At 45.9% G+C, this 26,346-nt stretch overlaps 1 protein-coding gene across 5 annotated transcripts in view; it reads right to left on the bottom strand.

The window, feature by feature from the left end:
• Nucleotides 1–26,346, bottom strand: part of KSR2 (kinase suppressor of ras 2) — a 436,218-nt gene that overhangs the window by 408,502 nt on the left and 1,370 nt on the right. For all 5 annotated transcript variants that reach the window (XM_042961772.1, XM_042961770.1, XM_042961771.1 and 2 more), the window contains exons 2-3: nucleotides 24,874–25,190; nucleotides 24,218–24,657 (exon numbers count right to left, since the gene is read on the bottom strand). In XM_042961772.1, coding sequence (XP_042817706.1) covers nucleotides 24,218–24,397 — 180 coding nt within the window. In that variant the 5' untranslated portion in view covers nucleotides 24,398–24,657; nucleotides 24,874–25,190. The remainder of the gene's footprint in view (nucleotides 1–24,217; nucleotides 24,658–24,873; nucleotides 25,191–26,346) is intronic.

The following is a 26,346-nucleotide window of genomic DNA, read 5'->3' on the forward strand; positions in this document are numbered from 1 at the left end:
TCTGTGTCTGTCTGTCTGTCTCTCTCTCTCTCTGCCCCTCCCCCACTCACACTCTGTCTCTCTCTCTCTCTCAAAAATAAACATTAAAAAAATTTTTTTAATATAAATAAATAAAAATAAAAATTTTAATGCAATGTGTAACACTGGGCTGTTCGGAGGGTTCAATCGGTGTTCCTCAAACTTTACTGTGCACACAAATCACCTGGCTGTATTAAGATGCGATTCGATGAGTCTGAGCCAGGTTCTGAGGCTCTGTGTGTCACCAGCTCCCGGTGGCACCAGTGCCACGCCCTCACGGACCACACTTTGGGCAGCCACGCACAGAAAGGGCAGGCAAGTGCCCAGGATTCAGTAGGAGCCAAGCAAATGCTAGCTATGGTTACAAGATTAACACTGAAGTCAATCCAGACTTTTCAAACAACTTGGTCTTTCACTGGTAAAATACTCATTTCAAGAAAAAAGCATATTTTGACCTGCCTCTTGAAATTTCATAACCCCCAAGCACCTTCTTTTTACAGAAGCTATGAGAGTCTTGCAGAACAGAGACTTCAGCGGCTGTGTCTCCCACAGTCCTCTAAAAACATTTCTCTCTAAGCAGCACACGGATAAAAACACCAAGCTTGAAAAACATTTCCATTTTAAATGATCTCAAGCAAAAGGAAGCATATGTAACACACAGGGTGAACCTTGGGCTAGCCCCGTCTACCCCTGTTCTTGGGCAACCCCTGGACATCATTCATTTTTACCTATCCCCAGCATCTGCTCAGGGCCTCCAAGTGCGGAGGAATAGATGGAAATAGTTAGGGACCAGGGCTGAAGACATTGGCTCAAAAGGGGACACGTGTCCATGGCTCGGCTTAAAGGCAGGCTTCGATGCCCATCCCCCTTGCTAACCACCGCATGCCTGTTTGGACCTGGGGCAGAATGTACAGTCAAGACCGACAAAATCATGCCCACCAAACCTAGAGGCAACAGTCTTCCCCTTCCTTCCTTCTCCCCCCCGTTTGGAGCTGAAAGTTTCCCATACGTGTCAAGTTCAACACTGCATCCTGTTATTCTGCTTTAGGGGTTCAACCTGCTAAGCACAAGCCCAAACCATAGGAACGATTCAACCAGAAAACTTCCAAAGAGAACTGAGAAGTTAATTTGGAACACCGATTATAGAGCAGCCAGATTAATCTCTATAGGTTTACTACGCCTGCAGCAGCTAACACTTAAGAGCACAGTCATATGCCAGATGCTGAGCTAAGCACTCTACACATATTAGCTAACCCTCATGACCACATTATGAGGTAGGCACTGTCATTATCCTATGTGTACAGATGGGGAAACTGAGATGCTGAGAGGAGTAAGACCAAAGTTATGGCTCGAAACTGGAAGGGCCAAGGGGTGCCTGGGTGGCTCAGTCAGTTAAGAGTCTGACTTTGGCTCAGGTCATGATCTCACCGTTTGTGACTTTGAGCCCCGTGACGGGCTCTGTGCTGAAAGCTCAGAGCCTGGAGCCTGCTTCGGATTCTGTGTCTCCCTCTCTCTCTGCTCCTCCCCTACTCACACTCTATCTCTCTCTCCTACAAAAATAAATAACATTCAAAGAAAAAAGAAAAGAAAAAAACCTGGAAGACCCAACACTGTTACCCAAAACTTAAACCTATCTCAAAATGAAGAAATTCTTTAATGTTTATTTATTTTTGAGAAAGAGAGAGAACACAGGGGAGGGGCAGAGAAAGAGAGAGGGATAGACGATCTGAAGCGGGCTCTGCACTGACAGCAGAGAGAGCCTGATGCAGTGTTCGAACTCACCAACTGTGAGATCATGAGCTGTGCCGAAGTTGGAGGCTTAACTGACTGAGCCACCGAGAGCCACCAAGGTGTCCCTCAAAAGGAAAATTTTTAAATGTGGTATTATAGGACTGACATATGTATACAGTCAAATTTGAGAATCCAGACTTGGCCATAAACCTGTAGTCAAAAGACAGTACAAGACGTTCATTCACATCCAATATAAAAACATTAATGATGCAGGCGCCTGGGTGGCTCAGTCAGTTAAGCATCCGACTTCGGCTCAGGTCATGATCTCACAGTCCGTGAGTTCGAGCCCCGCGTTGGGCTCTGTGCTGACAGCTCAGAGCCTGGAGCCTGTTTCGGATTCTGTGTCTCCCTCTCTCTGGCCCTCCCCCGTTCATGCTCTGTCTCTCTCTCAAAAATAAATTAAAAAACATTAAAAAAACCATTAATGATGTCTACACTCTGGAGTCCCATCGTTCCTGGTCCTACCTAGCATGAAGTGGTTACCATATGAGTGATTGGTAACAATAACACATCTCCCTTGTTATGATCATCTTGTACCACCAGATTTGGGAAATAAAGGGTACTCATGTAGATCTGAGTTTCAGATAAATAAAAATAATATTTTCGTGTAAGTATGTCCTATACAATATTTGGGTATACTTATATTGAAATAGTATTCATTATTTACCTGGCATTCAAGTTTAACTGAGCATCCTGTATCTTCTCTGGAAACCCTAACTCTGGTTAGTGAATGTTAAGCATTCATTAAGCAGAAGCAATGCAGTCAGGCCCTGCCTTGTGGGTCCACAATCTCCCAAGCACTTTTCTTTTCTTAAAACATTTATTTATTTATTTATTTATTTATTTATTCATTCATTCATTCATTCATTCATTCATTTATTTATTTTTGAGAGAGAAAGAGCACAAGCAAGGAGGGGCAGAGAGAGGGTGACACAGAATCTGAAGCAGGCTTCAGGTTCTGAGCCATCAGCACAGAGCCCGATGCGGGGCTCAAACTCATGAGCTGGGAGATCATGACCTGAGCTGAACGTTTAACCCAGTGCTTAACCGGCTGGGCCATCCAGGAGCCCCTCCCAAGCACTTTTTAAAAACCCTTTTTTCCAGGCACCTGTGTGGCTCAGTTGGTTAAGCTTCTGACTTGGGCTCAGGTCATGATCTCATGGTTCATGGGTTTGAGCCCCCATCAGGCTCTGTGCTGCCAGCTCAGGGCCTGGAGCCTGCTTCGGATTCTGTGTCTCCCTCTCTCTCTGCTCCTCCGCCACTCATGTGCTCTCTCTCTCTCTCCCTCAAAACTAAACAAACAAAAATAAAAATCCTTTTTTCCCTAGATTCTCCCAGTATCCTCTATGACTCAGTAAAGTTATATGACTTGCAAAGCCAGATAGTGGCGAGAGGCTGGTGGAGCTGGGACTCGGGCACCATGTCCCAGCCCTCCAGCCAATTACTATACCAACAAAGACACATGGCCCATCTTGGGAGGCCAGACAGGAGAACACGCTGGAAGCAAAGGTTTCTTGCTCTTGGAATGGACTAGTGGTGTGAGTCTATTATGTAAATCCAGCTGACTTTGTGAATGCTGAGTTGAAAGGTCTCTGACATACCCCACTTTGAACTTTCAGACATCCCCGGGATATGCTTTACGCTTTCGATCCTTACACCCTGCTTCGACTTTCCTGCATTTGCTGGAATTCTGGGTTAAGAATTCCAGCTATGCTGGGATGACAAAATCTATTGTTTCCTCCGACCAAGCTGATTACTTTTTGGATACAACATCCCAGCTTTTATTTGGAGAACCTCCCTGCTCAGTCCACAGGAGCTTGGGAAGAGCTGATCTCCCTCCAGAACTGAACTGGAGAACACAGTGCCCTCCTGACTACAGGAGTAGAGAAATGAACCACGCGTGACCGACAAAAAGGACATCTATCAGAGTCACCAGAAAATAGTCATGCTCAGGGCACCTGGGTGGCTCAGTCGGTTAAAGCGTCTGACTTGGGCTCAGGTCATGATCTCACAGTTCTTGAGTTCGAGCCCCACGTTGGGCTCTGTGCTGACAGCTCGGAGCCTGGAGCCTGCTTCGGATACCGTGTCTCCCTCGCTCTCTGCCCCTCCCCTACTCATGCTCTGTCTCTCTCTCTCAAAAATAAACATTAAAAAAAATTATTTTAAACACAAAAAAAGAAAATAGTCATGCTCTTCCTCCACAGCAGCTAAGGTGATAAGATGTAGGAGTTGCATTTCCAGTGGCCATCCTGCTACCACCAGGAAAGGCCACCTGAATGAAAGTAGCAGAGCAAGAGAGCTGAGCTCAGGGACAGACAGAAGCATCCCTGCCTTTAAGTACCTGGATCCAGCCATGTGGAAGCGAGTGCTACCCATAAACTTCTCAATTGTATAAGGAAGGAGAATTCCTTCTTTTTGCAAAAGCAATCTGAGGTACGTTTCTGTTACTTGCGACCAAGAGTTCGGGTTCACGCAACCAGTAAATACCATCATTTTTCACATCGATCAACAGGCAAGATGAAAGAAGCATCTGGAAATCCTTACAGCATGGGGAATATAGTCAATGTATTGTAATAGCGTCATATGCGGACAGATAGCAGCTATACTTGTGGTTGGCACGGCGTAACGTACAGAAATGACGAATCGCTGTGCTGTACACCTGAAACTAGTGGAATGTCGTGTGTCGACTGTACACAAATATAAATTTTTTTCAATCTGGAAATCCTGTTTGCTGTAATTTCGAAATATATCCAAAATCCAACCATGGCTCACCAGTTTGGTGTGAGACACCTTCATCTCTCACACACATAGTCTTCTAACTCCTCTGTCTGCTTCTACTACACAATCTATTCTCAACCATGAGCTAAATGAGTAATATTTGTTTGAGTTTATTTATTTTGAGAGAGAGAGAGCTCACGTGCACACAAGCAGGGGAGTGGCAGAGAAAGAAGGACAGAGAAAATCCTAAGCAGGCTCTGCACTGTCAGCACAGAGTCCAACATAGCGCTCGACCCCACGAACCGTGAGATCATGGTCTGAACCTAAATCAAGAGTCAGATGTTTAACCGACGGAGTCATCCAGGCGCCCCTAGAAGGATAACATTAAAACTCAAGTCAGATCATGTTACTCCTCTGTGCAAAGACCTTCAACGCACCTCATTTCACTTAGTAAAACTCTCTATACTGGTCTTACTTCCCTGCTCTGACCTGATCCTCAATGCTCCACTCTGGTCACACAAGCTTCCTGGCTGTTCCTCCAAGACCTCAGGACCTTTGCATGAGCTGTTGCCTTACTCTGAATGTTCTTCTGCCTGCCCTGGATATCTTCACTTGCTCACTTCCTTTCAATCTTTGCTCAAATGTCACCTTTTCCATGAAGCCTGCTCTATTTTGTTTGGGGTTTTTTTTTGCTATAATACTTAGCACCTTCAATTAGTTTTTCTTATTCTTATGTTTATTTATTGTCTGTCTCCCCTGAGTAGGCACAACAGCAGGACTCTTTGCCTGTTTTACTCAAAGGATGTATCCCCTGCACCTAGAAAGCTGTATGGCACGCTGTGGGTACTCAACGCTGGGATATTGTACTTGGGATGAAGCAGACCCAGGAAGAAGGAAAGGGGTCCGGAAAAGAGAAGAGCGGTGTCAGGGAGACGAGGCAAAAGCTGGAGCCCAGGGACTCTTGCTCCATCGGACCCTGGTTTCAAGATGGTATCTGGGCTCAGCGCACCCTTGGCCGGCCCGGTTCCACCTTTGCAAAAAGCCCCTCGTTCCCATCTTAGCAGACAACTAGGGGCAACTGGCTGTGAGAAAATGTGATTATACACATATGACTGAACAGTAAGGGGGAGAGTCCTCCTCTTAATCTGAGTTAATTTAAGACTGCTCTCATTAGCGTTAATCTGATCAAATAATGACCAGCATCTCAGACCTGTAGCATGCTACTAATGAATTTTTCATAACTCTGTAGAGACATTTTCTGCCCCGCTGTTAATAATAAACCACAAAGCATGGGGTTTTAAACGTATTTCCATTTCGCCACCTCTTTCCTCCCGGCTTTATGCTCCCTCCCCCTCCCCCCTGCCCGGCTGGAGGTCTTGCCCATGTACCATTATTAAGGGATGCCTTGTGTTGTTGCGGTGTTCAAGGACCTGCCTCCACCTTGGGGGACCAATAAATTCATGTTATGCTTTCAAATCGTATTTCAGAAATGGAGATCATAGATTAGACTTTTATTCAATTTGGCAAATGAGACCGCCTCATTTTTCTATAATGAGGAGGAGAGGAGGCAGGGAAAGGATGCAAAGGAACCCAGTTTAGAGAAAGGAAGCAGAGCTGTCCCATTCCCTCGCCTACAAATGGGCCTGAATTACTCTATAATCCCGCCACGCTGGACTCACGTGGTCCTTCAAGCACCCCGTGATCTTTCTACCCCTTGGCTTTTGCACACATCATCCTTCTGCCTGGAACAGCCTGTCCTCATCTCCAGTTAGTTCCATCATCCTTCAAGTCTTATCTTTAGTCTCACATCCCTGGAACCTTAAGCAAACACTGTGTCCCCATACCTAGCACAGCGCCTGACACGCGAAACATGTATTTGTACATTGTAAGCCCCACATGGGCAGGATGGCTTTGTAGGTCTAACGCATGTAACACAAAGCGGGATGATTGAAGAAGAGAGTGGATGTGTGCTGGAGCTAACCGACCGGGTGCCCTTTTGGAGCAGACACTAGAAATGGCTGAAGACGTACCCCAGGGCCAAAGCCATGACTCTCCTATTGGAGTTTCCCTTCAGTCACTGTGCCCAGGACATTGTCATGACTGCAGATGCCATGGCAACACATCTTGTTCGTGGAGAGCAGGTTTGAATATTTTCATGTTTTAAACAGACAAAAGTCATTGGGAATCAAACAGCCACCATCAAGGCCACTACTGGGGATAAAGAAAAAATCAAGAGACTTGCTTTCTTGTAAAGTGACTTGAAAGATGACTTTCAAGGATGTCTTTAAGGAATGCCAGCAGAATTAGGACAAGGCAATGCCTTCCACTGTGGCTTCTTCAAAAGTGCAGCCCTCTTGGGGCACTTGGGTGGCTCAGTGGGTTAAGCGTCCAACTTTGGCTCAAGTCATGATCTCACAGTTCGTGGGTTCGAGCCCCACATCATGCTCTGTGCTGACAGCCTGGAACCTGCTTCAGATTCTATGTCTCCCTCTCTCTCACCCCTCCCCCACTTGTGCGTGCTCTCTCTCTCTCAAAAAATGAATAAAGATTAACAAAATTTTTTTTAAAAAATTGTGTATAAGTATTTTGTGTTTAAGTATTTTGATCTGTGGCTTAGGAAAATAAGTGACTAAGGAACTATTAATGCAATAATAGTTACATGGTTATGTTTAAAACAGAGTACTTGGTATTTATTAGAAATATACATTGAGGGTGCCTGGAGGCTCAGTCAGTTCAGCGGCTGACTCTTGGTTTCAGCTCAGGTCATATCTCATGGTTCATGAGTTCAAGCCCTGCATTAGGCTCTGTGCTGATGGTGCAGAGTCTGCTTGGGATTCTCTCTCTCAATCTCTCTCTCTGCCCCTCCTACACCCTCTCTCTCTCTCAAAATGAATAAATATACTTAAAAGAAAAAGAAATACACATTGAAATATTTGAGGATGCAATGCTGTGATGGTTTAGGAATTGCTTCAAAATAATCTAGGCATGATGGGGGAGGAGTTATTGGCTATAATTTAATATTATTGAGTTTGTGTGATGGGTACATAAGGGTCCATTATGCTCTTCTCCCTACTTTCGTATAGGTGTGAAGTGTGTGTATGTGTGGCCCCAGTCACCTCTCTTACTCTGCCATCATTATAGACTGAAAATAAGCAAACATCATCAAATCAACAGGTAACTGGTCATCCCACCTTCTCCAGGCTAAGCGGTATAACCTTAATTTTTTTCAAACCATGAATGGGTGGGACTGGGAGGAAAACATCTGAAATAGCAATTAACAAACCATTGGTGTTCACAAATTATTTCAGTAGTGTTGATTATCTGTACCTCCCTTTTCCTCACTCAGTATTATTTAAACGTATACACACACATGTGAATTAAAGACGGGAATGGTGAAGGTCTCGATCAGATAACAACGAGGCAATGTCTGCTTTTTATTCATAGTTTTGATTCTGGGGTTCCATAGGAAAATGGAAACATCCAAAAATATTAGGTCTAAATACTATCCATTGGCAATGTTGACATATGTTGATGTGACACAGGCTCTCCAATTAACCATGGCCCTTATATGTCACCTCCCAAATATCCTACCCCCGGCCTGTTTTCCTTTCCTGCCCGGTCCCAGAAACCGACCGACTGCGTGATCCCTGGAAATCAGAAGCCTCCTCTATAAAACCTGCATCCCTTCATGATGTCGTTTCAGAAAAATCTCATCTCACATGAGGCTTCCTTGTCATTGACATGATTCTAACTGTATTTATTTCAAAGGAAAGTGTGCATTTTTAAAAACCAGGCCCACCTCAAGCCTCTCGGCTCATTACAAGTTGACTCACAAAGGCAGTAAAGTGACTTTATATGTTTTTTATTAAGTTGAAGATTTGCTGGAAACACTTCCCTCTCGCCGTTGTCATTCCTGAAGACACAAAGCTACAGGCTACTCTCCTCAACTCTTATAAGTAGGCTATATAAACAGGTATCCTTCTAAAGGACCATTGGGCCCAAGAGGAAAAAAAAGCCTTATAAGCACACAGTAATTCTACCTTACATATACTTGTTAGGGAAACCAATGAAAGAGCTTCACAAAGATTTCATTTCAAAAGTAGTCATTAAGGCTGTGTTTATGAGAGTAAAAACAAACAAACAAACAAAATCCCCAAATAAGTCACCAAAGGTGGGCAGTCAACTCAATTATGCTCTATCTTTATGCTGGAATATTACGAGTCATTTGAAATGCTTTTGACAGGGAAAGACATTCATGTCTTAAACCAACTTTAAGATGAAAAGAGGAGACTATGAAATATGTAAAGTATAGTTATTCTTAACTAAAACATAAAAACACAAGTTTGTGTGAGGTAAAGTCTGTAAGACTCCATAACAAGATGTTAACAAATGTTCATCTATGGGTGGTGGGAGGAGTGTGTTCATTTTTCTTTTTAATTAAGCACATATTCTATTTTTCCTATAATGAATATGATTTGCTTTCATGTCCATAAAAGTCTTTAAAATGACATTTTTGTTTAATGACTTCTATTTCTGAAGTCTATGTAAACAATTCATAACCTGGTATATAGAACCTAAATAGCCAACGAAGAACCTATAACGTGTCCAGGAAAGTGTCGTACAATCACAAAAAAGTAGGAACTTCTGACTCTGGAGTTCCTTCCTGCGTTCCAGCCTGAACCTGGGAACATTTCTTTAGTTTCTGGCAGAGGCAAAACAGTTCACTCCCAAAGTGCCTCATGCCCCTGGCCAAACAAATGTTCACAGAGCGCCACTATTCACATTAGCTACAAGATGGAAACAACCCAAATGTCCACTGATGGGTGGATAAACCCATACAATGGGATTTTATTCAGCCACAAAAAGGGATGAAGTACGGATACACGATTCAAATGGATGAACTACGAAGATATTACGCTAAGTGAAAAAAAGCCAGACAGAGAAGATCACATATTGTATAATTCCATATATGTGAAACACCCAGAAAAGAAGAAAAACGTAGCGACAGAAAATAGATGAATGGTTGACAGGGGATGGAGGGCAAGGAAACTGTGGTTGATTGCTAACAAATAGGTACGAGCACACTTCATTTTGTTGCGCTTCACAGATGTTGCATGTAGTTGTGTTTGTTTGTTTGTTTGTTTGTTTGTTACAAATTAAAGGTGTAGCCATCCTGTATTGAGGAAGTCTATCGGCGCCATTTTTCCAACAGCATTTGCCCACCTGGTGTCTCTGTGTCACATTTTGGAAACTCTCATGATATTTCAAAGTTTTTCATAATTATTATATTTGTTATGATGATCTGTGATCAGTGATCTTTGATGTTACTAGTGTAATTGTTTTGGCGTGCCACAAAACGTACCCACGTAAGATGGCAAAATAACTGATAAATGAGTGTGTTGTGACTGCCCCACTGACGGCCATTCCCCCGTCTCTCTCCCTCTCCTCAGGCCTCCCTATTCCCTGAGACGCCACAATACTGAAATTAGGCCAATTATAACCCTACAGTGGCCTCGAAGTGTTCAAGTAAAAGGAAGAGCTGCACATCTCTCACTTTAAATCAAAAGCTAGAAATGATTAAGCGTAGTCAGGAAGGCACATCAAAAGCTGAACAAGGCCAAAAGCTAGGCCTCTTGCACCAACCATCAGCCAAGGGGTGGATTCGGAGGAAGAGATCTTGAAGGAAAAGACAAGTGCTACTCCAGTGAACACACGAATGACAAGGAAAGAAACGGCCTTATTGCCGATCTGGAGAAAGTTTCAGCGGTCTGGATGGCAGAACAAACCTGGCACAACACTCCCTTAAGCCAAAGCTGATCCAGAGCAAGGCCCGAACTGTCTTCAGTTCCGTGAAGGCTGAGAGAGGTGAGGAAGCCGCAGAAGAAACGTGTGGCACTAGCAGAGGTTGGTTCACGGGGCTTAAGGAAAGAAGCCATCTCCATAACACAGAAGTGCAGGGTGAAGCGGCAGGTGTTCGTGTAGAAGCTGCAGCAAGTTATCCAGAAGATCTAGCTCAGATCATTCATGAAGGTGGCTACACTAAACCGCAGATGTTCAGTCCAGGTGGAAGCGCCGGTCGGGGGAAGATGCCGTGTAGGGCTTTGGTAGCCAGAGAGGAGAAGTCGACGCCTGACCTCAAAGCTTCAAGGGACAGGCTGACTCCCTTGTTAGGGGCTAGCGCAGCTGGTGTCTTTGAGTGGAAGCCACTGCTCGTTTACTGTTCTGAAAATCCGAGGGTCCCTAAGAGTTATGCTGAGCCTACTCTACCCGTGCTCTGCAGATGGAAGCCTGCATGACAAAGCCTGGATGACAGCACATCTGTTTACAACATGGTTTGTTTGTTGAATATCTTAAGCCAGCTGTGGAGACCCACTGCTCAGAAAACAAAGATTCCTTTCAAAACATTAGCGCTCACTGGCAGTGCACCTGGTCACCCAAGAGCTCTGATGGCGTGGAGATGTACGACGAGATTAATGCTGTTTTCATGACGTCCACTCTGCAGCCCGTGGACCGAGGAGTCATTTCCACATTCAGGTCTTATCATTGAAGAAATACATCTGGCTAGACGAGCTGCCGTAGACAGTGAGTCCTCTGACGGATCTGGGCCAAGTCAACTGGAAACCTTCACCATTCTAGAGAACACGGAGAACATTCCCGATTCACGGGAGAGGTCAAGATAGTGACGTTAACAGGAGTGTGGGAAAAGTGGATTCCAACCTTCATGGAGGAGTGGGGAGGGTTCTAGACTTGAGTGGGGGGAGGAGCTGCAGATGGGGTGGAGACAGCGGGTGAGCTGGGATTGGAAGTGGAGCCTGAAGATGGGACTGAGTTGCTAGAAACTCGTGGTAAATGTGAACAGAGGAGGAGTGGCTTCTCATGGAAAGAGAGTGGCTCCTGGAGATGGAATCTGTTCCCGGTGAAGATGCCGTGAAGACTGCTGACGTGACAACGAAGCACTCAGAATGTTCTGTACACTTAAGTGAGAAAGCAGCGGTGGGGTTTGGGAGCACGGACTCCAATTCTGAAAGAGGTTCCACTGTGGCTAAAATGCTATCAAGCAGCATCACCTGCTGCAGAGGAACTGCTCATGAAAGGGAGAGTCAATCAATGGGGCCAACTTCATTGTTGTCTTATTTTAAGAAACTGACACAGCCACCCCCAACTCAGCGACCCCCACCCTGATCAGTCAGCAGCCACCACCATCGAGGCAAGACCCTCCCCCAGCAAAGAGGCTACCGAAAGCTCAGATGAGGATCAGCATTTTTTAGCAATAAACTATTTTAATTTTTTTAAGTTGATTTATTTTGAGAGAGAGACAGAGAGTGAGAGAGAGAGGGCATTAGCTGGGGAGGAGCAGGGGGTGTGGGGGGGACAAAGGATCTAAAGCAGGCCCCACACCTTCAGCACAGAGCCCGATGTGGGGCTTGAGCTCATGAACCTCGAGATCATGACCTGAGCCGAAATCAAGAGTCAGACACTCAACCGACTGAGCCACTCAGGTGCCCAGACAATAAACTATTTTTTAATTAAGGGGCATATACATTGCTCGCTTAGACATAATGCTATTGCACGCTTAAACTGTAGTGTAGTGTAAACATAACTTTTATGTGCACTGGAAAACCCAAAAAATCATTTGACCCACTTTATTGCAATATTCACTTTATTGCAGTGGTCTGGAACTGAAACCCACAATATGTCTGAGGTGTACCTGTATAAGGTAAGGAGTGTGTATGTGGTGATGGAAGTGTTCTAGAATTAGATAGGGGTGATGGCTGTACAACAGTTAGCATATACTAAAAAACATCCCATTGTATACTATAAAGTAGTTAACATGTTGAATTTGATGTTATATGAATTTTACATTAATTTTTTTTAATTTTTTTTTTTAACGTTTATTTGTTTTTGCGACAGAGAGAGACAGAGCATGAACGGGGGAGGGTCAGAGAGAGGGAGACACAGAATCTGAAACAGGCTCCAGGCTCTGAGCCGTCAGCACAGAGCCCGACGCGGGGCTCGAAGCCACGGACAGTGAGATCGTGACCTGAGCCGAAGTTGGACGCTTAGCCGACTGAGCCACCCAGGCGCCCCTTTTTAATTTTTTTAAGTTTGTTTATTTATTTATGTATTTATTTTGAGAGAGAGAGAGAGAGCATGAGCTGGGGAGAGGCAGAGAGAGAGGGCGACAGAGAGAATTCCAAGCAGGCGCAATGCTGTCGGCACAGAGCCCGATGCAGGACTCAAACCCACAAACCATGAGATCATGACCTGAGCCGAGATCAAGAGTCAAATGCTCAACTGACTGAGCCACCCAGGCACCCCTTCCCTCAATTTTTAAAAACCTAAAAAAATAAAAGCTAGGGTGGTTATATTATTATCAGAGAAAATAGTTTCCAGAGCAAGAAAAAGTACTAGGAATAAATGGTAACTTTACACAATGAAAAGGGGCAAGTCACTAAGAAAACAAGTGTATACACTGAACAAAACAGCTCAAAATACATGAAGCGAAAACTGATGGATCTGCAAGAAGAATTGGGACAAATCCACCATGACGGGAGGAGCCATCAACACTCCTCTCAGTGTAATCGGTAAAACAACTTGAGAGAAAATCAACAAGGATATAGAGGATCTCAACAATACCATCAACCAACTGGATCCAATTGGTGGTTCTACAACACCGTACCCGTCAACAGCAGGACGCACATTCTTTGCAAGGGCACACGTTACATTCACCAAGACAGAAGATATTCTGGGTCATAAAATAAACCCTAAGCTTTTTAAAATAATTGAGACCACATAAAATGTCCTCATGGACCATAAGTGAATTAAACCAGAAGTCAAGAACAGAAAATATCCACAACCCTTGAAAACTGAACAACACTGCGCCTGAAAAATATACATGCATCGGAGAGGAAGAAATGAAAATACAACGTATCAAAATTTGTGGGGTGCAGTTAAAGCAGTCTTTCAAGGGAAAGTGGTGGCAATAAATACTCAGAGAAGGAGAAAGGCCTCACATCAACAGTCTAAGGATCTCAGGAAAACAGAAAAAGAAAAGCAAAATAAAGCCAAAACAGGCAGAAGGCAATAATAATGAAAACAAAAATTAATCAAATTGAATGCAGAACAACAGAGACAATAAATAAAGCCAAAACCTGATTTTCTGAAAAGGTGACTAAAACTGATAAACCAGACTGGCAAAGAATAAAAGAGAAAAAACACACATTACTGACATCAGCAATGACAGATCCCACAGACACTAAAAGGATAATAAGGGAATACTAGGAGCAACTCTAGGCATGTAAATTCACCAATTTAGATAAAATGTGCCAATTCCTTAAGAGCCACAAACTTCTGAAATTCACCCAAGAATAAATTTTTTTTAAAAAATGTTTCATGTTTATTTATTTTTGACAGAGACAGAGAGAGCGCAAGTAGGGGAGGGGCAGAGAGAGAGGGAGGCAACAGAATCCGACGCAGGCTCCAGGCTCCGAGCTGTCAGCACAGAGCCCAGCATGGGGTTCAAACCCACGAACCATGAGATCATAACCTGAGCAAAAGTCAAATGCTTAACCGACTGAGCCACCCAGGCACCCCAAGAATAAATTTTTTTAATTTAATTGATAGTTCAAAAACTTCCACACCCCAAAAATAGCAAGGATAATCTCTAGGTCCATATAGTTTCACTGCTGAATTCTACCAGCATTTAAAATATGTTAAGATGAAATAAAACCAATTGTACACAATGTCTTCCAGAGACAGAAGTATAGGGAACGCTTCCCAATTCATTTTATGAGGCCAGTGTACCTGATACAGAAACTAACAAACGTGGTACAAAAAAAGGAAACCACAGCAACATCCTTCATAAACATGGACACAAAAACCCTCAAGAAAATATTAATGGGTTAAATCCAGCAACATATTAAAAGAATAATATTGCTTTTAGGGTTTATCACAAAGCTCTGTTTCTCCAAGCCAGATAAAGGTAAAAATACAAAAAGGGGCATCTAAATGTGCTCTGCCTCCTAACTAATAAAGTCCCAGAATGCCCTCACTTGATTGATGTTCTTTTCTATACCTATTTCCCTTACTGCTGGAGTCCAAGCCACCCAACCCCGCCCAAGCACCATGCCAGCGCCTTTGAGGATGAGCACACAGAGAAACATTCACAACTACTTCTTAGAAGCATGATTCTCTGGCTAGGAGAGGTGCACACGCAAAGGGGGAAATTCGCCATTGCCAATGACTCCAAGATTCTGGAATTTTGTACTGGAACTAACAGAGGATACAGCAGAGAGGTGGTGGCTGCAGAATTTGGGCCAGAGACTTGTCAGGAGTCTGTGCGCACAGCTATCTCTTGTCTCTACCTGGTGGGTTCCAGATCTTAGATGCAGACTCTTCTTGAGGCTGTTTTCTCAGCCAGAAGAAGGAGTGGCCTCATTCTCTCTGCTCCAGAGACTAGAGCCACAGGATCTAAGTCATCAGAGAGCAGACTCAACTGAAAAGACAGAGAATAATTCCAACCACTATAACTCACCCCAATCAAAAGGCTGCCCTTGTGAAAGAATTTGAATTTTTCCCAAGAAGACATACAAATGGCCAATATGCACATGAAAATATGCCTAACATCATTAGTCATCAGGAAACTATAAATCAAAACCACAATGAGATACCACTTCATACCCAGTAGGAAAGCTATAATTTTAAAAAAATTAATGAAAAAATAATCCGAAATAGGAGGTGTTGGCAACGATGTAGGGAAATTGGAACCCTGGTACCTTGCCAATGGAAACGTAAAATGGTGTAGCCACTGTGGAAAATAGTACGGCAGTTCCTCAAAAAATGAAACAGAGATTCACCATATGACCCAACAATTCCACTCCTAGATACAGACCCAAAAGAATTCAAAGCGGGGACTCAAACAGATACTTGTACATCGAAGTTTCTAAGCAGCATTATTCACAATAGTCAAAAGGTGAAAGCGACTCAAAAGTGTCTATCAACAGATGACTGGATAAACAGAATATGGACTATACATACAATGGAATATTAGTCAACCATGTAAAGAAATGAAGAACTGACACCTACTACAATGTGGATGAACCTTAGAAACATAATGCCAGGGGAAAGAAGCCAGACACAAAAGGTACAGGGCATACGATTCAACTCACACGAGATACCCAATAGTCAAATTCGTACAGACAGGAAAGCAGGGTTACCATGCAGCTGGGGAGAGTCATTCATTGCTCAGTGGCACAGGATTTCTATCTGCGATGATGAAAAGGTTCTGCAGATAAATAGCGATGATGGTTGCACGACACTGTAAATGTATTTTGTGCCACCAAGTTGCACACTTTAAAATGGTTACAATGGTAAATTTTATGCTATGTATATTTTACTGCCATTAAAAAATGAATTTTTTAAGAGGCCACCATAGGAGGTAGTGCTCACCCCAAATCACCACGCTGGACACTGGCCAAAAGGTAAGCCTAGCCAACCCCTTAAGCATCCTTCTATCTTGAGAGAATATAGAGAATATGATTTTCGAGCAATTGGATACCACCGTTCTCTTCACCTCATAAGCTTAAGAGAAGTTCAGGAGCTACAAGGCCCAACCCCGTAACTGTTATCCAGCTTGGAGGTGAGCTGAGCACACGGTTTAAAGACTAAAGCCTGCCAGGCACTGATGGGGAGTGAGTCATCTGTGGGCGAATTCAAAGATCCATACCTAGTATCAGAATGTTGTTCCCTTACGTCACCTGCAGCCCAGCAGGTGTGCCGTCATCCCATGGAAGGATGGAAGGCTTCTACGGGTTTCTTCTCACTCCTTGCTCTCACACATTGGGAGTTCAGTTAGATCCACTGAATAAATGAAGGATACACTCAAGGGTGGCACCTCCCTGGATACCTGAGATCCCCTAACCTCCCCAAGCCAATCTATTGGCGGGGATGGGGGGATGATCATGAAACCCATCAAAGTTAACAACCTTTAAGCATTTGCCTTGTGCCAGGCGCTCGGCTCAACTCCTTAATGCAAGATCCCATGTAATCAGCATAACAATCCTATGCAAAGTGATCCCAATTTTATAAGCCAGGAAACTGAAGCTCAGAAAGGAGAGCTCATTTGCCCAAGGTTACTTAGCTAGTGTACCTTGAACTCAGGCTGGAATCCAAGCAATCTTACTATGGATCCCAAGCCGTCCTAACCGTTAAGTTATACTACTTCAAGAATCCATGAAAATTTCTAGAGACTCAATTAAGTTATTATTTCTGAGCCTTCATATCACTTTCCTACTGATCCAGGGAAACTCAGGGCATGTGTCTTTGGAATGCATCCACTGCTCTAATCAATGGCTGACTAGTAACCCTGGGGGGGGGGGCCCATATTCTCAGTCTTTATCAAGAACAAGATTTCTACTACAGCAAAACAGAGAAACCACCTCAATGGCCAAAAGCAGCACTGTCCAGCTGAAATATACAGTGAGCCACCTGTGTAATTTAAAGTTCTGTAGTAGCCTCAGGGGAAAAAAGAGGGATAAGATACAGCCGAAATTCATTTTAAGAAATTTTACTTAACCCAATCTCTCTGAAATAATATCATGGCAGCATGTCGTCAATATAAAATATTATTAATGGTGGAGCTCCTGAGTGGCTCAGTCAGTGGAACATCCGACTTCAGCTCAGGTCATGCTCTTGCAGTTCACGAGTTCGAGCCCCACATCAGGCTCTCTGCTCTGGGCACGGAGCCTGCTTCAGATCCTCCCCCCCCCCCCACCCCGCCCCTCCCCTGCTCACTCTCTCTGTCTCTCTCAAAATAAATAAAGAAACTTAAAAACATTATTAATGAGATCTTCCTTCACATAAGATCTTTTCTTCATACTAAGAGGTCAGAACTTGGTGTGTATTTTATACCAATAGAATCACACCATTTATACCATTTCAGTCAGAAGTCACCACTCAGGACTGTTTCCCTCTCTGTTTCTCATTCTTCCTTGTCTCTGTGGATGCCCTACTCTGTCTCCATTGGTTCTATGTTTCTCTCCAATAGTTTTCATCTATAAAGTCACCCATGAACTCAAAGTATATGAGCAGCAGAGGGAGCCACCATGATGATTCTCATTAACTCAATCACCAGCACTTCCCCTTTGCCCTCTGTTTGCTCTCGTCTTCCCTTCCAGGCCATGCCACCTTTGGGGAGCCCACAGTAGAGCAGTAAACCTCTTCCTGTATCTGGGGCTGTTTTAACCTCCACACTGGGTCACACTGGGTCACATCAGTGACTCTAAACCTCAGTAAACTCACTTGTAAAACAGGAACAACCACTGTTGGCAGTCACTGCCCACTGGAGAGATGTTGCAAGGGTCACAGAAACCCTGCAGACAATGAGTCCCTGCTTTGACTTTCTCCTCCCCGTCCCTCAGCTTCTCCATCCTCTGTCGCAGCTGCCCTGTGTCCCTTGTCTTCCTCAGCTTCTGGACACCTCCCCATTCCCCAGCTCCAAAGCAGCACTCTGAGGGCAAGGAGGAAGGCCAGGTCCCAAGACTTGGGGCCCAGAGGGTGGGAGCCCAGAAAATGACCGATTCTCTGGAGGGAGGAGGAAGACTCCTCAGTATTCTGTCCATTCGAGGATGAAAAATCACAAGCTCCCTAACGGGATCCGTTCCAAAAACCCAGATGGGATAGTGAACCCTTCCGAAATAACTTCTGCCACTAGCTCGGAGCTGTGAGACCACCTCCTGCCATATCTTTATGAGAACAAGGCAGAAGGGGGTAAGGCTGGGCCGCTTTGTATGGAAAACCAAGTATTCCTCTTATGTCCACAGGTCCCCAGCTCCTTCCCAACTAGAAACAGGAAGAATGAGATTCTAACCTGAAGCAACTGCCTCCTTAAACCCTGAGCTCTCAGTCATCAAAACATAGGCAACCAAAAAAATAAAGCATAAACCCATACTGAGGATGGGGGGGAACAGGCCCTTTTCACACGGCTGGGGGAAGGTAATTTGGCAAAACCTACCAAAAGTCCTGAAACTTGGCATAGCCTTGGATTCAGCAATTGGGCTGGAATCAAAGGACCGCTACAAACCACAAGGATATCTACTGTGGCGTTATTTATAATGACAGAAAGTTGTAAATGTACACGATCTGACAATAGGATTTGTTAAATTACGGTACGTCCATAGAATAGCACGCAGCCACTAATAATATTTAATGATATGAAAAGCTGTTCCTGACATTTTAAGTGCATTTTGTATCTCCAGCATTCCTCAAGAGTTGTAGGATGGAATATCCAACTGCCTACTTGACAAATGGAACATGTCCAAACAGGACCTGACCATCAAGCCCAACCTATCCCACTTCTAGTCCTCATGTTTCAAATAAAGGCACCACCATTCGCTCAGTTCTTAAGCCAAACACCCAGGGATAACCCTCCCTTCTTTATTTTCCCCATATCTGATTCATGAACGCCTCGTGCACACCTGACCTTCTGAATCCAGCCGCCGGCCCCATCCCGCCAACCACCTTAATAGTCCCAAGCACAGTGACTCCTGCACACCAATCTCCCAAACTGTATCCCTGCCCCCATTCTTAATCCCTGCAGTCTATTTTCCCTGAAGCAATCAGAAGGATCTTTTAAAAATCTAAGTCAGTCACCTCCCCGTTCACACTCAGGAAAAAATCCAAGTATCTTATCAAAGCTATCACCAGGGCCCTGATTCTGTCTCCCACTGTGTCCCTCACCCCTTGCCCGTCCACCCACTCAACTCCAACCACAGTGGTCTGCTTGCTGTTCTAACGACACTCCAAGGACGTTCCCACCCAAGAAATTTGCTCTTCCCTCTGCCTGGTCCCTTCCCCAGATACGTCTTGGTTTGCTTCCTCAAGCAGTAAAACCTCAAGGGGGCCTCTGCTGACCATCCCATGACCCTCCCTCTTTCCCATGCTCTTTTGGTTTTATTTTGGGGTTTGGGGTTTTTTTTTTCTTCCATAGCTGTTACATTATTATAGGAGATTGTTCATTGGCTTCCGATGAACCACACCTCCTAGAATCCATACCCTTAGATAGACATTTCCACATTGATTTTGGGCTTATCCACTTAACGTGCTTTGGCATATGGGACACTGGCAAAGGTTACAGAAGCAGAGGCCTCAGAGGGGCTGTGCAAAGGGGCTTGTTCTCTTGGAACGTGGCTGCTTCCACGAGGTAAGGAATCCAGCTGTCCTTTTGGAAAGCCATGTGCAGAAAAACTGACGTCCCCCCACCAACCACCAGCCATGTGAGCAAGGCCACCTTGGGCCATCCAGCCCAGCGAGCCATCTGATGATCACACAACCACATGAGTGATGTGGGCAAGATCAGCAGAACCGCATCATCCACCCTAGAGGTCAGAGATCAGGAAGCTAGCCCTTGGGCCAAATCTGACCCACCACCTGTTTTCATAAGGCCCCACAACCTAAGAATAGTTTTCACATTTTTAAACATAAAAAAAGTGGGGGTGGGGGGTAATAGTATTTCGTGACATGTGAAAATTACATCGAATTTCAATTTCAGGGGCGATAAATGAAGCTGCAGTGGAAAACTGTCCGTCTGCGGCTGCTACGCGCTACAACGGCAGAGCTGAGAGGCTGTGATGCAGTCTGTATGACCCACAAAGCCTAAACTATTTACTACCTGTCCCTTTACAGAAAGAGTTTGCTGGCCCTTGCTGCAGGCTGCTGGCAGGCTAACCTTTAAACAACTTTTTATTGTGTTCACTCCAAAACCTTTGAAGACTTCTATCTCCTTCCTCAAAGGAGTGAAACTTTGTCAGTCTGGCTCCCTTGTCCTTAGTCAGATCTCAAGAGTTTGTGACCTAAATTCATTTCCTATGACATTCTATCAGGTACTCTCCATTCTAGACCAACTGGTCTCTCAGCTGCCCCACGAAGGCACGAACTGGTGTGAAATACCTTTATCTGGTTAGCTGTTCTTGCTGAGCGAGCTCTCTCCACCTGCCAGCTCTCCCCATCCTTCTCTGCGCTCAGGGTCCCCAGCTCCCCAACCAAGAGAGCTACCCTAACTGCTTTGCCAAATGATTCCCTGGGTGTATTCTATGGAACATCAATCCCAAGGGATATCCTTGGAAAAAGGAAACACCGCAGACTCCACACTCTCTCGGAGTCACCGTGCACATAGATGGTATCGTTAACGGCTCTGAGAAGTCTCTGCAGTAAAGATGCCTGTTTCCCTTTGTTTCGCTCAACCTTTGCCAAATTCTCCAAGGAATTCGTTTTGTCTACAGAGTACTTGTTGACCACCAGCACGTAGTACAGGGCCCGGATTTCAGTACTCGCCGGAAGAATGAAAAATGCTAATTTTTCAGACCAAGGGACCCACAGAACACACTTCAGAAATGCTGTTCAAACTCTTCCCTTTCTACCCCTGATCTGAGCTGTTCCCTTCCATGTCATCTATTCCACACCACGTAATGTTAATCATACCACCATCATCATCATGACTATCAATTATTCAGCACCTGCAGCTGTGTTACAAATGGCACCAGGCCCTTGAAAATGTCCTCCCTTTCGATCTTCGTAACTACTGAAATAGGTAATGTTATTCTTTTATTGCCACTTTGCCAAAAATTAAACCATGGGTCAGAAAATTTAAATCACTAGCCCAAGATAAAGTAAGTAGAAAAGCTACAATTTACAACTTTACTTGTCTAACTCCAAAGGTCATGGTCTTTCTTCTCTGCTAGACTACCTCCTGATAACACGCCATGGCCCTTGTTGTTGGCTATCCACCCAATATCCCTTCATGCTTTCTTCCATGCCAGCATGTATGGGGTGGCAACCAGTCAACCCAGGTGATGGACCATGACTCATCTAAACCACTTACCATGGTGTCCCCACGTCCCCACCTCCCAGCATTGAGGCAAGGACTGGCCATCTGAGCAAGTTTTGGCCAAGAAGAGATAATTCAACATCATCTGTGGGGTAGGTAGCGAAACAAAGACATGAACCCTTTATCCCTGCTTGCTCCTCGCCCGGTCCCCCTCCTCCCTGCCTTGAACCTGAGTGAGACAGCTAAAGCTTTAGAAGACATCTTGCAACCAAAAGGAAGAGGCCATTGAGAACTCAAAGAGACAACGGTCCCGAGATTACTAACTTGCTGACCCAACTCAAGCAGCCATATACCTTCATACTTCTTGCGATACAAGAAAAAGAAGCCATCATTTGCTTTAAAACTGCGCTTGGATTTTCCATTTCGTGTAGCTTGAACACGTTCCTAATGGACCTACATGCTGTCTCCCATATTATTTGCTGTTTGGATTTCATCATTATTTCACACATATATTATTATTAGCCTTGTCTCCCTAACCATGCAGTACACATCTTGAAGGCTAAGTCCATGCTGTATATGGGGTGATATGCACGCTACTAACTTTTGCTTATTATCACGGTTTTCAGGGATGGTCTGTTCAATTCACTACTTACTCCAGTGTTTGTGAGCAGGGAGTCCTTACCATCAAAGAGCAGAAATATGCCACCTACCTCCTATTATGGTGGTATTTTTCAAAGTGTCGATGTGAAAACATGCATCAGAAACACCTGGACTATTTATGAAATGCAGATTCCTGGGCCTCCTGCCAGTCCCACCTGAATTAGAGTCTCTGGGGTTAGAGGCTGAGAATGTGCATTTTCAATGAGCTCCCTCAGACTGTTTTAACATACAAAATGTGACAGTTTGGGGGATAAAAAAAAAAAAAGCCTCGGGTCCAAAGCCTAGATGAGGTTTGGCAGGACTTGGCTGTACCCGGGGTCTTCAGCCCCTCCTCAGTGTCCCCACCCCAGCCCCAGAGACCTGAGAAGCAAGAAGCTGGCCTGACTGCTGGAGACCCTTCCCTGAGCAATCTCGAAACCAGGGATCTGTGGCATCCCGGAACCAGGAAACTAACACCCAGATGCACTCCCAATAACTCTAACCTCCGGCAACTCCATCCCCCAGTTTGCAAAGAAAACCTCTATGCAGAAAAGAAGCCATGGAGTCCAGGATATGCTGTGACCATCACCATCATCAAGGAGTTATCAGAGGATGGGGCATGTTGAAAAGAGGAAAAGAAAACAGGAGAAACGCGCACAGTAATACATGAACTAGCACCTGGGACTCCTGACTCCAAGGGCCAGAAGAGAACTCAGGTGGCCCTTTTGAGTTATTTAGTTACTCACCACCCGCAGTTCTGAACAGAATCTTATCCTGGGCACTGCTCACACCAAGATGGAAATTTTCCCAGATGACAGGGGCACACAGACATGCATTGTAGGGTAGCAAACAGCATATTACACACACACACACACACACACACACACACACTCCACTTTCAAACTGATGACCTTTCTGTGTGCTGACAACCAAAGTTAAAATCATGGAGGAAAAAAAAAAAAAAAAGACTTAAAAGTAAATCAGACAGCGGTGCTCATCCGTGCTGGAACCCAGGCACAGGGCTCCAAGATTCAGTAGGGGCTGAAGAGTTCAGGCCTTGGAAACTCGTGGGCTGGAAACAGGGAACCTCCCCAGCACTGCACATGCCTGCTTCGCCAGAGGGAGAACCCCTTTACTTTGCTTCCAGCCCCACAGCCACCACCCTCAGCAAATGCCAGCTAATAGGAGTTCCCAAATTTAATCAAGCCCTGTGTACGGTTGGTTTGAAGGAGAAGTGAGTGGAACCCTTCGGATGTTTCCAACAAACGTGGATGCCCAGTGATTACGTGCACACCAGACATTTTCTAAGGCTCTTGAAACCTTCCTCCTTTGACCAAATGGCCTTCGGAAGAAATAAATTCTGCCATCTTCTGTCTGAGTAACTTTGCATCGAACCCCACCCCCCAAACTGCTTCAAACTCCCCCTCAAGTTCTGTTGGAGACAATGTTACAACTCGCCAGCGATGACTCCTCCTCCGACCCCTCTCCTCACCGTCCTATGGAGATTCAAGAGTATTTTCCTACACCACTTGTGTGTGCTGATCCAGGCATATTTTTTTGTTATCTTTTTACACGTTTCAGGCCTGCAACAGCTCCCTGCATCAAACGATTTGATTTAGGAACGGGTAGCTCAAAGGGGATTTTTTTTTTTTTTAATGCATCTTGCCTCCTGACATGTATATCACTGAAATAAAACAAAAACAAAAGCAAAAACAAATTCCAAGGAGCAATCGCGGAGTTGCGAAGGAGGCCCAGAGCAGAAGAGGTCTATATTTATAGGCAGCCCCGTTCTGGGAGCAAAAACCACCTTTTGACCACCTGCAGAATGCGCAAGGTCACGTGGGTTCTCTGCAGCGCCTTAATGTCTTACCCAGCACACAAGCCCCCGTGGCATATAAACAAATCCAGAAGCGGAAAAAAGAGAGAACTCACTCCTCGGAGAGGAAGCAAATGATAATAACAGCGCAGGAATAATAATACATAAAGAATAACAATTACTACTACTACTACCAACATCCAGCCAAGCGTAGATGACAGCGGTACAGTCAAGGGACATCCAGTGCAGGCTTTGCAAAGAAGATAAATCACAGAAAACCAAATCGTGCCCGCCCTGCCACCCTCCCACACCCTCCCCCCCCCCCCCAACAAACAGAATCAAAGGAAAGGGGGTGGTGGGGAGCAAGGAAAGGGAAGGAAAGATTGCCTTTTCCCCCCATAGGCGACACCTACCTCCAGGGTCCGGATCTCTTTTTGTGTGAGGTCGTTGGAGGTGGCACATTTGGTCCTAAGCCCTTCCAGGTTGGAGATGCTCAGGTCTATCATGTTTTGGACCAACTCGCACTGCTGTAAGGCTTTTTGCAAACTCAGAGGCTGCTGCTCCTCGCTTTTCGTCATGTTTTCCTCATCCATCGCTTGCTCGGCAAGCCCCCTTCCCCTCCTCCTCCTCCCAGAGAGAAAAAAGAGGGGGGGGGGAGTAGAGGTAGTCTACCCCCTACGCTCTCCAACCACTGCGACTTCTCAACAATGTCTCATGAAGAAGAAACCCAACATCTCACACAGGGCTGAGGGGGTGGGGTGGGAGGAGGGGACAAGAGCCAAAATTTATTATTTTATTTTGGGGTATCAAGCAGACTCCATTAGAATGTCTCCTCTCTCTGAGTCTCTGGTCCCTGAAAAGGAGAGATGCTGTTTCTCAGAAGCAAACCAGGTGATGTGATGCTGTCTGTACACTTAGGGAGGAGGGGGAGGAGGGAGGGGGGGAGGAGGAGGAGGAGGAGGAGGAGGAGGAGGAGGAGGAGGAGGAGGAGGAGGAGGAGGAGGAAAAAGAGGAGAAGGGGGGGAGGAGAGGAGGAGGAGAGGAGGAGGCGAAGGAAAACAGCGCTCACTCTTTACACACCGGCTCCGTGAAGGGCAAATTTATATATTTTTGGCTGGCTGGCTTTTATGTCAAAAAAAATCTGCTTTGCCCCCCTCCCAGTTGCAGTGACACGGCATTGTCCACCGTTTGGGGTGCTTTAGCGCGTCCTCAAGATGCTGTCTGCATTGCTCCCGCGGCTGCGGCGGCGACTGCGGCTGGCTGCTGTCTCCTCCTCGCGCTGCTGCTGCTGCTGCTGCTGCCGCTGCTGCTGCTGCTGCCGCCGCCGGGCTCCGGGGGTGACGGCTGCTGCATTCGCTCCTGCCTCGCTCCACACCGACATCTTGCCTGTCAATCAAAGGGCGGGGGGGGGGGGAGCGAGCGCCGGCGAGGGATGGAGAGCGAGCGAGGGACCTGCGGGGAGCGGGTTGGTGGAGCGGCGCCGTGCGCGCAGCCGCCCCGGCCCGGCGCGCCAGGGACCCGCGGGAGGAGGCGGCCGCGGCGCGCGCAGGCTCGCGCACCTGCCCGCGGAGGGGCCGGCTCCCGGCGCGGGCCGGGGCGCGGTGGGGCTGGGGGCGGGCTTCGCGGGGCCGCGGAGCTCGCGTGGAAATTACTACCGGGCGTGCGTGCGTGCGGGCCGGCGGGCGGGGGCGCGGGGGAGGAGCGCGCGGCGGGGCAGCCGGCGGGGAGTGCCCCCGGCCTCGGGGGCTGGGCGCGGGGGCGGGAGGGGGAGGGGGAGGGGCGGGGGTGGAGGCCACTACTACGGCACGCTCTCGCGAGACGAGGCCGCAGTACCGCTCAGCAGGTGCGCTGGGGCTGGGAGCAGGTGTGCACCCAACTTTGAAACCTTTAGTGCGTGCTGGAGAAACGTCAGCGTGAACCTGTTCACGTCCTCTCTGGCTTTCTGGCTCGGTGTGCGTGTGCGTGTGTGTGTGTGTGTGTGTGTGTGTGTGTGTGTGTGTTATGAAACAAACCTGATCGTCTTCCTTGAGCCTTGTGTGCGTCTGTCTGTCTGCCTGTCTTTTTGTTCGTTTGTTCTTTCTCGTGAATGGGAAAAAATAAAACAAACCTGATCATCTTCCGTGAGCTGTAGGAAGCTGCATCCCCGGTTTGGTACCCTGGCCTGCAGTTACCCTGACGAATGGCTTTCCATTTGGAGGGGGAAAGGGGCTTGGCCTTAACCTGATTGTTACCATGTCTGAAATGTCCTCCACGATCTGATACCAGCCTACCTAAACGACCTTATACCAGCAAACTATGGCCCCAGAGCTAAGAATGGTTTTTATATTTTTAAATGGTTGGGGGAAAAAAATCAAAAGAAGGTTTTGTGACGTGTGAAAATTAGAAGAAATTCTACATTTCAGTGCCCATAAAGTTTTACTGGACAACTGCCACCCATTCCTTTTATGTCGGTGTTTACTGTTGTAACAGCAAAAGTGAGTAGTTGCAGAAGGAACTGTGTGACTTGAAAGCCTAAAATATGTGCTATCTGGCCCTTTCCAGA

Source organism: Panthera tigris, chromosome D3, assembly GCF_018350195.1.
Source record: "Panthera tigris isolate Pti1 chromosome D3, P.tigris_Pti1_mat1.1, whole genome shotgun sequence".
Classification (NCBI taxonomy): Eukaryota; Metazoa; Chordata; class Mammalia; order Carnivora; family Felidae; genus Panthera; species Panthera tigris.